This window comes from Athene cunicularia, assembly GCF_003259725.1.
Source record: "Athene cunicularia isolate RWA chromosome 17 unlocalized genomic scaffold, athCun1 chr17_part1, whole genome shotgun sequence".
NCBI lineage: Eukaryota > Metazoa > Chordata > Aves > Strigiformes > Strigidae > Athene > Athene cunicularia.
Window position 1 is genome coordinate 6,479,246 of NW_020799122.1, and position 14,137 is coordinate 6,493,382.

Consider the following 14,137-nt stretch of genomic DNA (forward strand, 5'->3'; position numbering starts at 1 on the left):
GCCTCCTCTTCCAAGTTGCCCTTCCTGTCGACTCACTCAACAGGGCCTGGATTAGTTCCTGCCTCCTCAGAGGTCTGAACTATAGTTTTCTGATTCCTGCTCCCACCTGTTGCTTCCAAATCCCAATTGCTTTTTCTTTTGTATTCCCAGCTGTCACTTCCCACCAGCTATGTCCTTGCTTCCATTGCCACCCACAACTGCTGCTGCATGTCCAGTTTGTATTGTGCTTCCCCATGCAAACAGCAGCAGAGAGGAGCTGCCATCCCTTAGTCCTCTGCTCTCACATACAGCAATGAGCTCTCTTAACTGCTGGACACAAAAGGTAAGCAAAGCATCACAGCTTTATAAATGCAAGATTATCAAATCCTTCTCAAGAGGGATGTCTCAGGGCCTTCCTGTAGCTCATCACAGTGAGATAACTTCTCTCTTACTTTGTCTGCATCTCCCAAGATAATTAATATGGGCATCTTCACATTCAGACAAGGTAAGCTCATGTGTGTGGCTTGCTTTTCTTCCTTCTGTTTCCACTGAGTCTCTACCATGCAGTTGTTTCTGATTTTTCCCCCATTTTCTCACCTGTAATTTAATCTGTTGACTTTCTCTAGACCAACCTTTGAAGGTCTGTTATTTGACAATACATACCATGTTTGAAAACGAGTTCCGAGCAGGAACATGATGATCCAAGCAGCATTTGCCTGCTCCCTCCTAGAATTCCTTGTTTAGTCTATGAATTCCTAGGTATTCCTGAAGCACATGATTAAGGTGATCCACTGATGTATCTAAAGTCAAGTAATCATGAATATTAACTGCTGTACTGTTAAAAACTATTTCCATGATCTGTTTATCCTACCCTAAAACTAGCAGTTATCAAGAAGAGTATATATTATATGTATTAATATTAAACACTTTAAAAATACATTTAATTTTGAGACATAAAATACAAACCTATGTTTTCATGTGAAAAGAGAAAGCAAAGAGTTAAATTCGGGGGGGAGGAAGTTGTGTTCTTTCACATAGTTACTTTCCGTTTTTGCTTGCTTTCTTCAGTTTAGTGCTGGTGATGTGTTGTTCCCAGCTTTCTAATAAACCTTTTGTCCTAACTCTTCCTCAGGTCTCTTCCTGTTAGAAAAGTTATGTTAACAGCAATACTTCTCCAGTTATACATCCTTTCTCTTCAACTGACCAAGCACTATTGCTTTAACAGCCTGTACTTTCTGCTTTTCAAACCAGAGCGTTGCTTGCACAGTTCAACTGCAGTCTGACTTCTGGGTACATTTCATAAAAGGTCTCAAAACAACAGGTGCTTACATGCTTCTGGGGCTTGGCTCAAAGAATTTGACAACAATTCACAGAATGATGCCCTCTCTGTGCTCTCCTCCTTGCTTTACAGAAAATAGAAAAACTAAAATTAAGCCACTGAGTTAGAGGAGTTGTTCAGCCCCAGGAAGGATCAGAGGAGAGCACCCAGCGGCTTGTGCAGCCGAATTGATTTACTGTTTGTTCTTGCTGCATTGTTAACGTGTATGCTCAGGAGGAACATGACTCAAATATTTGTGAAGCAGCAAGTAGCAGCACAACTCTCAACTCAGTCTGAAACTGTTCCTCTGTGTATGTACCCCAAACCCCATGTACTTTCATTACAAAGGAAGGAAAATAGTATCTAGGTGGTATAAAGCCTTGTTACATGAGTTACCTGCTGTTACACAAGAATTCCAGAAGTTACATGCAATGCTTAGACCTAATATATAACTGTTTAATATCCGTGATGCTGTAACAAAAATAATGAATACTTAGAGGTTTAATTAATAAATATTCAGCTACCACCCTTCACTTCTAGTATTTTTAATTATCTCTAACTAACCTCTAAGGCGGTTTTAGTCCCTCCTGTTGAGGAGTTAAAATGTACAGTTATAATCCTGTGATATGGGGGGGGTGAACGTATTTAGAAAAGGTACTGTCCTTCTCTCATCTTCTTCCAAGATGTTTCTCAACTCTTATTACATCCACTATAATAGAACAGTAACATTTTTTCCTGAACTAAGTAGGTATGCTGCTTCTATCACAAATAGTTCTTTTCCCTCCGTATTACAGAGTTAGTATTCCTGCTTTTGTCTGAACTTCAGATTGCACGGTTCAAGCTACAAAACTATACAGTATGTGGCATCTTCCAAACTCAGTGCAGGAGTACTCTGGTGTTGACAAATAAGGGAGTTAGATCTTTGCAGCCTGCCGGATGGCAATGACTTTGTCAGACAAACAAAGAAAATTTGTGTTAGTTTTCCTTTATGTATATTTGGGATGTATGTGGGATTTGGCAGCAGCTGATAATGATTAACGGCCTTAGAATTTACATAGAATGTAGCAGTAACTGCACGTTTCTCTCAAGAACTGAATGAACAGAGCTTCTTTGTAAAGATAATCTCATTTTTGCTCCTTGATGTAAAAGTTCAGATGTCCCAATATTTCTTTCCTTAGTTAGGTATGTTACTACAAGACAGAGACATAATTGGTAATCATGCTTAGTTTCTGGAATGTCAAGTCAGCTGTAAATTTTAAACACGAACGCTCGATTTGGCAAGTGAAATCAGAAAATGTGCTAAATCCTCTCAAATACAATGCAATGATGTGTGAAAAAGAAAGAAGAGTATATTTCCTTCTAAGTATTTCTGCAAGGCAAAATGGGCATACATAGGATTATGCAAGTCAATGTAATTAATAGCAACTTACATTTTTATAGCCTTCCATCCCAAAGAATCTCACAGCCTTCACAGAAATTATTGTAGAGAAATATAAAACAAGGATCATTTTACCACTGCTGAAATGCAACCAACTGCTTAACAATTGTACATCTATGCTGGGAGCCTGGTCTTCCACAAAGAACTTGCAGACTGGGGCTCTGTATTAGGAACAAAGATTCCCCCTTGGAGTGCAAGATAAAAATTTTTTAGAGTATATGAAAGCTTTTAAATTACTGAGTACACCAGTGAGTTGAAGGCTGCACATCTCAAGCACACATAAGCTTGTACTTGATAGTAAAGTCTGAGTGGCATATCAGTGCTTACTCTAAGCAGCAGGCAGAGACACACCGGCTGGTTTGCTGCATGTAATCAGTTTGACAGCCCCCAGGAACTGCCGAGTCTCCATGACCCTAGAAAGACAGTTTGGCACACATATTAAACAGTCAAATGCCTCCCCTCCAACTGTTTATCCATCTCCACTAGTCACAGACTTTCCCAGTCGAGCACTCGCATTAGAACTGAATGGTTAGATAATGACGGAAGAATCTTCCACGTGTCCTCACAGTTGTTGCAGTTTAAACCCTCGGATGAAAATATTTCTGGGCTGATAACTGCCTTTGAAGCAGGATGGTGGTTCAGTAACACAGACGACAAGGAGTGACTAATAGTATGTAGTTGAATAAATCCAGTGATTCTATTTGGGTAATTTTTTTTCTTTTTGGTAAAGTTCCCATTAGACATAGTTGCTCAACCTGATTTTTATTTTTTCCTATACCAGTATTTTTAACTTACCAGAGCACTTGCTTGTAATCTTTGAAGAGCAGGATGGTCATGTAACACTAGTGCTTGTTCCCACATGCTAGAGACAAAGAGGCAGTCAAAATATTCTTTAAAATCTTAAATTCGATTCAAAGTCAATGAAACCTAAGGCACTTCTGAACACGAGACATAAGCTTTTCAGCTATGTGGGTGCTTAAGAATGTTTTGCCCTATTTTTCACATAAGGTGTCCAGTTGTGAATTTTGTAGGGAACTGAACTGATTTGTGCCTTCCAGAATATTAGGGGAAGTTGTTTATTGGAAAATTCTCTTGAAGTTACATTCTGCATTATGAAATTAAGAGTCCTTGTCCAAAGAAACATTTGACTGGAGAAGTTTCCTGCCCTTCTTGACTTTCATTCAGATTTTCTATCACAGACATTGATGTCGTCCTGTTCCTTGGCTTAGGTAGAGCCCTGTGGGTGTTAACTATCTGACTGTGCCAGTGGACACGTATATAGATGCTGTTATAAGTCCAGAACTACTGAACTGCAGTTTCTAAAAGCAAAAATGTTTAAATATCAACTTGTCCACATGTGCTACTACCACTTCCAGATATGAATATCCATCTCCTCTTGCCTGAGGAGTTCACAGTCCAAGATAGGATCTAAAATGTACAAAATTCTTATTTGAAAACATGTATTGGCATATGCAAACGTGTCTCTTCACTATCTGCAACACCTGCAGGGTGTTACAAGGGCAAGTATTTAGATTTCATTGGTGCATTCACACCAGGGGGTGTTCACAAGATATCCACAAGGACACAAAATTACTAGGTTGCAGGACAGTATGAGAGCCAATCCATGCTGCACTGAGGCAATGGAAGACTTCAACCAAGCCTAATACAGCTACAGTTTCACAGAAAATGTCTCAAGAACAAGATATTTATTTGAAATAAAGGATATATGTTGTGGTTGGCTTTGTGTTTATGTTTGAGGCTTTACTTTAATACATGCACTCCTGCATAATAAAACCTCTAAACAGAAGTTGTTGGAAAAACTGACCCCTTACAAGAAGTATTCCTAGGTAGAATGATCAATCACAAATAAAAACACTTTCAAACTGGAATACTGCAGTATTTATACTGGGAGTTATTCTGGAATAGCTGTGCCAAACAAATTTTTATGTAGGAGGCCCTGAAATAATTCACAGGGGAAGTAGCTGTTAGTCTTTGCTTTCTTTCAGTGGTGCTATGTCTGAAGAAAGGCTGTAATTTCCTCACAGTTAGGGAAGAAGCTCTAGTGCTAGATAGAGTCTTTCTAATGAGACACAAAAGATATGGATAAATGGAAGTGACAGTATTATAAATTTAAATGAATGCTGAATGGAAGTTTTAGGGTAACTAAGCATTAGGGGTAGAGCACTGCTGAGGACTAGGAAGAACTGTACTTTGTGCTTCTGTGGGTTCTCCTGCAAGGAGACTTTCAGATGATCCTCTCCCTCTTCTCCACTCATGGGAAAATTAAGGGAGAGCCAACATTTATACAAAGACAATTTATAAGTGTTTTGCTTTCCAGGATTTTTAACTCTGGCCAATTCCTGAAGCTCCTACTTATCATCTCCTCAGTCCTATAGCAGGAAAAATCTTGCTGAATCCTAAACAAAGTTGAGTAACACTTCAAGATTTGGTCCCTCAGGAATAGCAGTAGAGACTAAAATTTTACACTGTGTGTATTCCATCCTTTGTCTTGTTACCAACTGGCATCTGTTTTTGTTGTTAAAAACTTCCCTTGTTACATAGTGCACTATCGATATTTGAACTCTCAGGGGGAGTAACCTCTGTTTCTAGCCAGAAAATAACAGATTAAAGTAAACACACGCAACATTGCTCAGTGAAGGGCGAGTATGTTATTTACAATTCCGTAGTTTCAAGTTGGCATTATTCAAACATTTGCAGTATATCTTGAGTCTTGTGTAGGAGTATAGTGACAGAAAAGGTGAAACAAAAGAGAGGAAAATACTTAGGGATCTGTCATATACAGTTTTTGCTATAATAATACATTGTACACGTTATTACTTTTATCTGAGAATGTCAAAGCTCATTAAAAAAAATCTAGTTAAATATAAAAAGCTCTGTGAGGAAAGTAATTCTTTTATTGGTAGGTTAACTGAATGCCAGAGTTATTCAGAGTTATTCCTCATTAGAGCCAGAGACAGAACTCAGGAATAGAACTAGTCTCCAACTTCGGCTACATAAAATGCTGCACGAGTTGCCAACAATGAAGATCTGCAAGTGGAATTTGGTTAATTGTGTCAGTCTGTAGGAACGCTTATTATTTTTTGGTATTACAATAGCTCTGGGAGTCCGGAGAGTTCTGTGACTGTGATCCCTTTGCGCAAGGTGCTATCTGAACACAAAGCAAAGAGGTGGTTCTGGCTTGGAGGAATGTAAAGTCTTTCAGGACATAGTTTGACAAACTGTTTTTTGGTAGAAGTTGCTACTTATGCATTCCCCACCACACATTCCTCCCCTCTTCCCCTTCTCACTGTCCCTGAATTCTGCCAGTGCAATGTATTTTTTTTTGTGTAGCCCCATGTTAAATTGAATCAGGAAACTGACTTTAATTAGAAATAGTCCCCCTGTAACCCATTTATTTTTAACTCCAACTAGTACCTAATCTGGTTCCCTGATGCAGATGCATGAACAAGGTTACCCTCTAGAAAGAGGGTCCCACGAAGGCAGGAATGAACAGGAAAGGGTAAGGAACACGTTGCATAAGTCTTGCTTACTTAGAAGAGGTGTGTGTTTGTCAAATTGTGCCCTTAACTTAGCTTAACCATGACAAGGTTGCAATTGTAATTGGTGCGAAAAAAACCAGCAACGTTATTTTGGTAAGTTTTGTTTAAATTAACACAAGCTAGTGGAATCTGTCAATAAACAAAAAGAGCTGCTCTGCCACCTCAGGTGATACTGTAAAAGTTTTCAAAGTAGAATTTGAGATCATTGGCAAAAAGTCATCCTTCCCCTTTCGGATTCAAAAATAACGTCTGTCAGAAACACATAAAAAGGAAATAACCTTTAAACTCCATGTTTGTTTTTGCAGTGGTGTGACTGGAAAATAATTTCATCTGCCTTTGCAAAGTAGAGACCATTTCCCTCCCACCACAGTCGTACATCTATTATCTGACTCACCACTTCTGGGACTCCTTCTGGCAGCACTGGTTTTATTGCACTGAAAGTTCAAGCATGTGAAAATATTCCCTATTTTCAGGTTACTTTGTTCACTGTTTCGTTCAGGTCAGTATTCCTTCCTTTAGAGGTTTGGAACTCAACATTCAGTAAGTGCTGGATATTGCTGTTCTTAAGCCTTGTGAGAAGGACCAGCACAGTGGAAAGGAAGGGGGGGAGGGAAGGGAGAAATGAAAGGGGAGGAGAGTCCATATCTGAAGAGAGACTCCAGACTAGAGAAATTTTACTGACATCCATTCAGTTTCCAGCAGGGTCTCCTTCAAGGGCTTTTACTGAGATCCAAAGGCCGTTGCAATTCACAGAGGCATTTACATGCAACATTGCCCTCTGGGAGTTAAGGTATAACTGTACTCCTGGATAATAATAACAAAGAATACTACCAGACTCCTATTGAAATGTCAACCAGGCACTACTGTTGTAGAAAGTAACAAAGAGATGCTAATATAATTAATTATGAAGCCTCAGTACCCTCATTAACACATCTTTAGTGCCTAGATCTTTGAAAATCAGCTGTATAAAGTGACTGTCAGAGTTAATTCCTTATAAATTGCCTCCTGTCACATCCCAGCACTGCTGCAAGTTCTCTCGGGCCTTGTTGATGCTAAGAAATCTCGGGTTTCTTTTTAGTACTGATGCAGTTATACTGGTGTTATTAAAGGTATAAGCTGTTGCATAAGCAAGAGTTTGTCAGGCTAGAATAGAGCAAAATAAAAATGCCTTTAGTCAACCCAGCTTCCACAGTTGGTAGCATAAATAGGAAAAGTTTCAATTAAATGGAAAACTAAGGACAAAAGAAAAACAGGAATGAAAGGTGTCACATAATTTGTCATTAAAATGTTTCTGGACCTTTTTTTAAATTTGAGGATCGCAGCCAGTTTATAGCTCTCCCTCCTCCTACTGCCTTTACGACAGCATTTCAGCTCCAGGCCTCATTCCAGTGCATCCTCCCTCCCCACCACTCCTGCTTACAAATATATATTTCAATAGACTTAGGCTACATGGAGTTCCAAAACCAGCATGTAATTGGTGCAATTGTCTTTTACACTTCTCCACAGAGAGCCACATTCATGCCTTCTTAAGCCCTGTTTTGTCATGTTTTCACTCTTTTTTTTTTTTTTAAAGTTAGACTGGCATCAGTACTTGTGTTGGGAACCCTACATATACACTAAAGAAAAAAGTTACCCAGACTGGCTATATTGGTGGTTCATTCTGTTATTTCTGAGTACCAGACTACTCTCCTGTCATTCTCCTAAAAGATAAAGGTGCCATCTTACAGAAGCAATAAAGTGATCATTACAAATCACTTGGCATTTTCTGCAGCAGTCGAAACACTCACACTGACATATCCAATTTGTCTATACAAGATTTCTGCTCCCCTTAATCTTCCATGTGCTTTTGAGAAGATGGTAATCTTTCTGCAGTGCATAATTCTGTAAATCTGTGTGTGTGCACTTGTATATGCTCCAGGATCTTTTGGTATCCTTGCTATACTTGGGATAACAGACCTATCAAAATGGGTACTTTGATTTGCTGTTTAAGAAATGGATTTCACACTAACGGTAAGATGATTTTGCTGGTCTAGCTAAACTGGCAATTTGCAAACTCTCTAAATGGAGGTGAAACTTTTATTAATAAAAGGAGTCCTTGCAAATCTGGCTTTCCTACTGCATTAATTAACATCATGGTAGGAACATTATTTCATTCTCCACTCTTAAATTACATATCTGTATCCCAGTAAAGCTATGATCTATTTATTGATCATTCAGTGTTCACAGAAATAACGTATAAGAAATTAAATAAATAAATATATAGATTTCTGAAGAACGATCAAAAACTATCATGCAGATTCTGCTTGCTTGCTTTACATAAGTACAAATATGATGGTATTGAGTGGAATATAACTACTTATTTCTGAATGTCCTTTTTTGAAACAACACTTCTACAAAGAATAGCCAATTCTATTCAGATGAGTAATTCCTGTCCTCAATGCTTTTTGAGGTAGCCAGCTGCTTTATGTGTATCAGTTAAAATTCCAACAACTGTTTTCAGATACTGTAGATGTAGTATGAGTTGAGGAAGTGATGTACAGAACAGATAAATAATTTTTACTCACACATGGTTACTGAATATGGGATTAATTTAAGGGATCTCAGCATTTTCTTCCATGTTGTCAGCGCTGCAAAGGGTCAGCTACCTTTTAAGAATGGCATGCCAGATTGTACTTTTATTTCTGAGATTAGATAGTGGGCATGCTGGTATAAACTCAGCAGGAACTAGAGGCTGCTGAGTCTAAAAGGAGAGAGACCCTGCCAATCATCTTGTTGACAGCATCAAGCCTCTGTCCAAGGCAGAGGCTCCCAGCTGCCACCGGGTTCGGAACACCATGACAGCCCGGAATTGGGATCCTGAGCCTTTCACGGATGCCTCTTTCGATATGCCATGGCTCTTGGCCCTGTGCCAGCTCTTGCTTGCCATTCAGAACCCACCAGCGGGGTGTCTTTGCGCCCCTGTGGTGGTAGCTTGCTGACACCTGCCACAAAGCAAGCTTTCCCTGTGCTTCTTCCCGCTTTGGTTACAATTGACTAAAATCTTTGTCTTATTATCAGTGTAGAAATCAATATGGGATAGGCAATACCTGTACACTGCAAGAAATCATACCCATAATATTTAATAAGGACCCCCCCAACTCTAATTCTACAAAGCATAACAGATCTATAATTTTAATGGCGATGGATTTTTTTGGTAATGTATTGTGTCTCTAGGTGTAACAGAACTTCAGAAATGAGGCAACGTGTTTTCTGCATAAATTGAAAGTACAGTTTTAAAGCAAAAATGGTGCAGCGTTTGCCAGGGACATTTGGGAGAGGCCACAGGGAAAAGGAGGTCAGAAATTAGAGAAGATGCATGAGCCTTTTATGAATGGCACTGGAGAAGCAATAGCTGGAGGACTGACAGAGCTTGAGGTAACACACCGACTCCACGCAACCCTCATTAAGCTGCTGAGCATCTGGCTGGTTACAGGGACACTGTGTTCTCAACACCGAACAGCTGTGGTGGCCTTTCTTTCCTTCAGGTTTAGTGAATGTGTGAATACCTGATGTTTTAAAATCACAAATCTCTAACAAAAAGATGATGTGTACATTAGCAATGCATCCACAAAATATGTATTGGATATGGTTGAAACACTGCTCTGCAATTTAGGAATGTGAGTCCTGTTCTGTCTGTCATAAATTCCCAGCATGATTTGTTAAGTCATCGAACCCTTAAACCTGAAATTTTCCCTGTCAAAAAATGGCACCAACAGTTTTTTACTAAGGGTAAAATAAATGCTTGTGGTATATTCTGAGATGAGGAGCATCACAGGTAACACTGCAGATAAACAGACTTCAGTCAACTCATGACTTCCTGGTCTTGCATTTGAACTCCAAAATCACCACCTACAGTAGCGCAATAGGGTGCTGCTGTTGCTAAAAACCTTTGAGAACAAGCTGTACCAGACAATTGGTGAAACTAAAGAGGTGTCCTTTTAAATAAGGCTGCAGATGTAAGGGGCTTTTCAGTAACTTTCCTTCTGGGTAACACCTCGATTATTTTTCCCCAGAGGCATTTCCATTTAACGCAGACTTCTGAGCCTCAGTGAGACTAACTTCTGGATCAGTAGAGCAAACAACCTCACTCTAAAGAAAGTGACACTTAAGACCTAGTTCAGAACTAAACAGTATGGGAATAGCAGATAGATACTGTCTGTACCCAGGTAACAAGTACAACATGTCAGCATAAAGCCAGTTCAAACTCATTGCATACTTTGGTTAATTCAAAGGCAATACAGGTGTGTAAGTACCCAGGCCTCATCCAAACCAAATTTGTCATGCTAGGCAATCCAGTAGTGCACAGGTTTGAAATGAACAACCAGGGAAATAGAATTAGGTCTCGCTGGTTATACTAGTTGGGGAGACAAGTAGGTTCTGGAGTGATGATTATTTGCTACAAACCCTTTCTATTGCTTGTAGAGTTTTCTTGTTTGGCTGTGTTTTGTTCTCTTTTTTGATAAATGAGAGTATGTAAAAAGTTCTGTTCCTCTGAACAGAACCATCAGTCAGTAAAAGGCGATGCCTTTGATCCCATTTCAAGTCCCTCACCAGCAATCTAAGCCCCAAGAGCTCTCTCAAGGCCAAAATACTCTCTTCTTGTTTGAGCTATGCATGTTGTTTACTTCATCCTTACTTGCATCTGTTTGGGGTGGACGGAATGGAGGGGAAGATGGGAAAGGGAAAGGGTCAGTTCTCTCTCTCTATTTTTGGGTACAGACTGCTGTTTTGGCTGTCTGGAGCCTCGACAGAATTCAGTTGTTCCATTTTATCACAAATAGAGGGTGGCTACTGCACCCACTAGTGGGTGAATTTTTACTGCGATGTAGTTTAGAATACTTGTTTTGCCCCAGGTCAGAGAAATCATACCCCCAGTGTGCACACTTATGGTTGTATCCTACTCTTTTTTTTCTGATACTTTCTCCCTACATTGCTTTTTCTTTACCCCAATATTCTCTTGTTCGTTTTCTGATGCTGGTTTGCTGCCTTGTGTGAAAGTGAAAACTTAATGATACTTTGTCTCATGAAATACAAAGAAGAAAAAGCACAGATCAGCACTGTAGTAATAATAGTCACTTTAGACCCTTAGTAGCCTCAGGCTAGTAACAACCATCCTGCAGTTATCTGCGATGTTACCTTCTTTCCAGTGGAGTGTTAACTATGTCAAAAAAAACAAACATATCTCTGATACTGCCATGCCAGAAAGAAAAACTGAAACACTGCTGATTTACTGAAACCCCAGCAAATTAGAGATACAGGAATAAAGAAGGATTAAACTGCACTTACTTAGAACATTTGTCTTCTCGAGCTGTTTGCTCCTTTCTCATCCTCAGGGAAGGAGTAGTCCAGGCATGCACCACGTTACAGGGAGCATGTAGTACATTTGCAATGTACTACATTTGCAGTAACTTTGCATATTGCCTGCTGAAAAATTTGGGTTTGGTCTGTTTCACATATTCAAATTCCAGTCTTCTTATCTCACTTTGCCATCTCAAAACACGCAAACTTTTATCCTTAAATTCCCTCTGACAAGTTATTTAAAGGTTTTAAATTGCAGTTTGAGCTCATCATTTTTATTATGATGCAGACGGTACATAAATGTAATATTTACCACCAAACAGTAATATTCCTTGGAAGTTCTAATCATACCAATTAAAGGTAATTTAGTGATGACTTAAGATGATCTATTTATAGATGATAGATTTTAAACATTAACAACCTCTTGAAAAAAAACCACTCTGCTATTGGGTTCAAATATTTAGTATCAGTTATTCAACACAAAGTAAACTGAGATTAAAAAATCCCCCTCCTTCCTGTATTTAACTATTTGCAGTAGAAAAACTCATCCAACAATGCTCACTTTATGTACTTTTAATAGGATTGGTGAATTAGAAAATATATTTACTTCACTCATTAAGGGATGGATTATCTTGTCACTCTTTTGCATCTTCAAGCTGATCTCTTAAAAAAAAAGCATTCTCAGTAAGCGTCATACTAGGATTTCACCAATAACAGCAGCAGAGAACTGTTTTACGATATAGCAGTCAAGTTCTTGAATGAATACACTGAGAAAGAACATCAAGTATTTTCTCCAAAGAAGGGACTGGAATCCTGCTGTGACAAAACCAGTACATTGTTTCCAATGCTCTTATGTCTTTTACAGCTGCCTTGTAAATGGATGTTTAAACCAAGGTGGAAACAGAAAGCTGAGTTAGAAATGAAGATGGTGAAGTAATCTCAAACCCACGGCTCCAGACACCTGATTGAAAATCTGAAGAATGCTAGAGCTGTGGCTTTTGAGATGCTTCACTTGTGTTAAAATTGATAGAAAAGGACAGCAGAGTATACTTTATCATTGAGTACTGGAATTCATGTCCTGACAAAAAATAAGCCATACCACAAAAAAACCCACATAAAAAAAAACCCTTCTGGGTGAAACCAACAGTCCACAAAGTCCATTATTTATTGCCATATGGCAGTGACCAGAAGCGAGGTGCCAGGGGCCTGCCTACCAGAGAAATGGACTATGAAAGTGGCCGGAGTCACATCCTGTCTCCTGCTGCCACTGTTAGAGCTTCCACATGTACCAGCTACCTCCCACTGCAGGAGGTGCTGAATTTGAACTATGAAAATTCAGATTAACACCAGTGCTAATCAGAGACTACAGGGCTAAAAGGACCACCAGGCCCACCCAAGAATGCATTTATGTTCTTAGGTGTACTGTGGAGTATCACGAAGAACCACACAAACCAGGGAAGAACCACAGCAGATACACAGTACAGGAGTTCAGTTCCATTGGGACTTTTTTCCTGACTTTTGAAGGAACTGCCACTTAACCTCGTTCTGCTTCAATTTCACTATCTGTAAAATGGCTGTAATAGTTCTTTATCATGAGTTTTATTTTGCTATTATTTGTGAAGTACTTTAAATTCCTCCGAAGAACTGTTGCACTCAGTCTGACATAAATGGATTCACATGTGCTAAAGCAGTGCTACGTCCGTTCTCACGAGCGCCTACTCTGTATCCTGCAATCCTGATTTTTACATACAGGCCAAACTCCTTCCCAGCAACAGCAGGAATAACTCCGCTGAAGTTAGTGCATCTGTGCCTGCTTATGCCAGAGCTAAATTTAGCCTGTGCGTTCATCATTAAGTTGTTCCAATGGAGTTACAATTAGAAAAAAACCCATAAGCACTGTCATACCTGTTAGAAATAATTACTTAAGGAAGCTGTGACACCAGGAAACGTTTCTGCAGATGACAGTTATCCAGCTGTACCCGCACTGATGGGCAGATTTGCACCAGGTTAACTACAGCTCTCCGGTGCTCCCGGGAGGAAAACCGTTCAGCTCCGCCAACCCAGCAGGTGTGCAGCGAGCTCGGAGTGAGGTTAAACTGTAATTCACCCACAGTACAAATTACCATAATTCCCTCATCGAAACCAGCGAACATAAAAAGCAAAAAAATCAAAATGTACCCTGGGCTTTACACACACGTTTGAAGTTGCCTCCCCTACTCTTCTCCTCAGCAAGCTACACCAAAGCAGTGTCCTTGACACCACGTTTCGGGCATTACTAATAATTCCTCCTCCGGAGGGCCCCGGAGCAGAGCCCCAGGCCTGTGTCCGAGCGGCATCACGGCTTCTGGCAGCGCCGCTCCACCACGGGCGCCCGCAGCTCGGGCGCGGCCTCAGGGGACGCAACTTCTACCGCTGAGCGCTGCCGGGATTTTTGTGCCGCCATTCGCCGAATACCCGCTTTCTCCTCAAAAATAATTTCCCTCGCACTGCGGAGGTCCTTGATAC

At 39.9% G+C, this 14,137-nt stretch overlaps 2 protein-coding genes across 2 annotated transcripts in view; one reads left to right on the forward strand and one right to left on the reverse strand.

Moving 5' to 3' along the window:
• The window catches only part of SET (SET nuclear proto-oncogene), a 10,732-nt gene extending 7,161 nt beyond the window's left edge, over positions 1 to 3,571 (reverse strand). The window contains exons 1-2 of the mRNA XM_026860672.1: positions 3,531 to 3,571; positions 3,087 to 3,148 (exon numbers count right to left, since the gene is read on the reverse strand). Coding sequence (XP_026716473.1) covers positions 3,087 to 3,148; positions 3,531 to 3,571 — 103 coding nt within the window. The remainder of the gene's footprint in view (positions 1 to 3,086; positions 3,149 to 3,530) is intronic.
• Positions 3,572 to 9,646: 6,075 nt separating this feature from the next.
• Positions 9,647 to 14,137, forward strand: part of WDR34 (WD repeat domain 34) — a 12,189-nt gene continuing 7,698 nt past the window's right edge. Inside the window, exon 1 of the mRNA XM_026860673.1 lies at positions 9,647 to 9,709. Within this exon, the coding sequence (XP_026716474.1) occupies positions 9,647 to 9,709 (63 nt within the window). The remainder of the gene's footprint in view (positions 9,710 to 14,137) is intronic.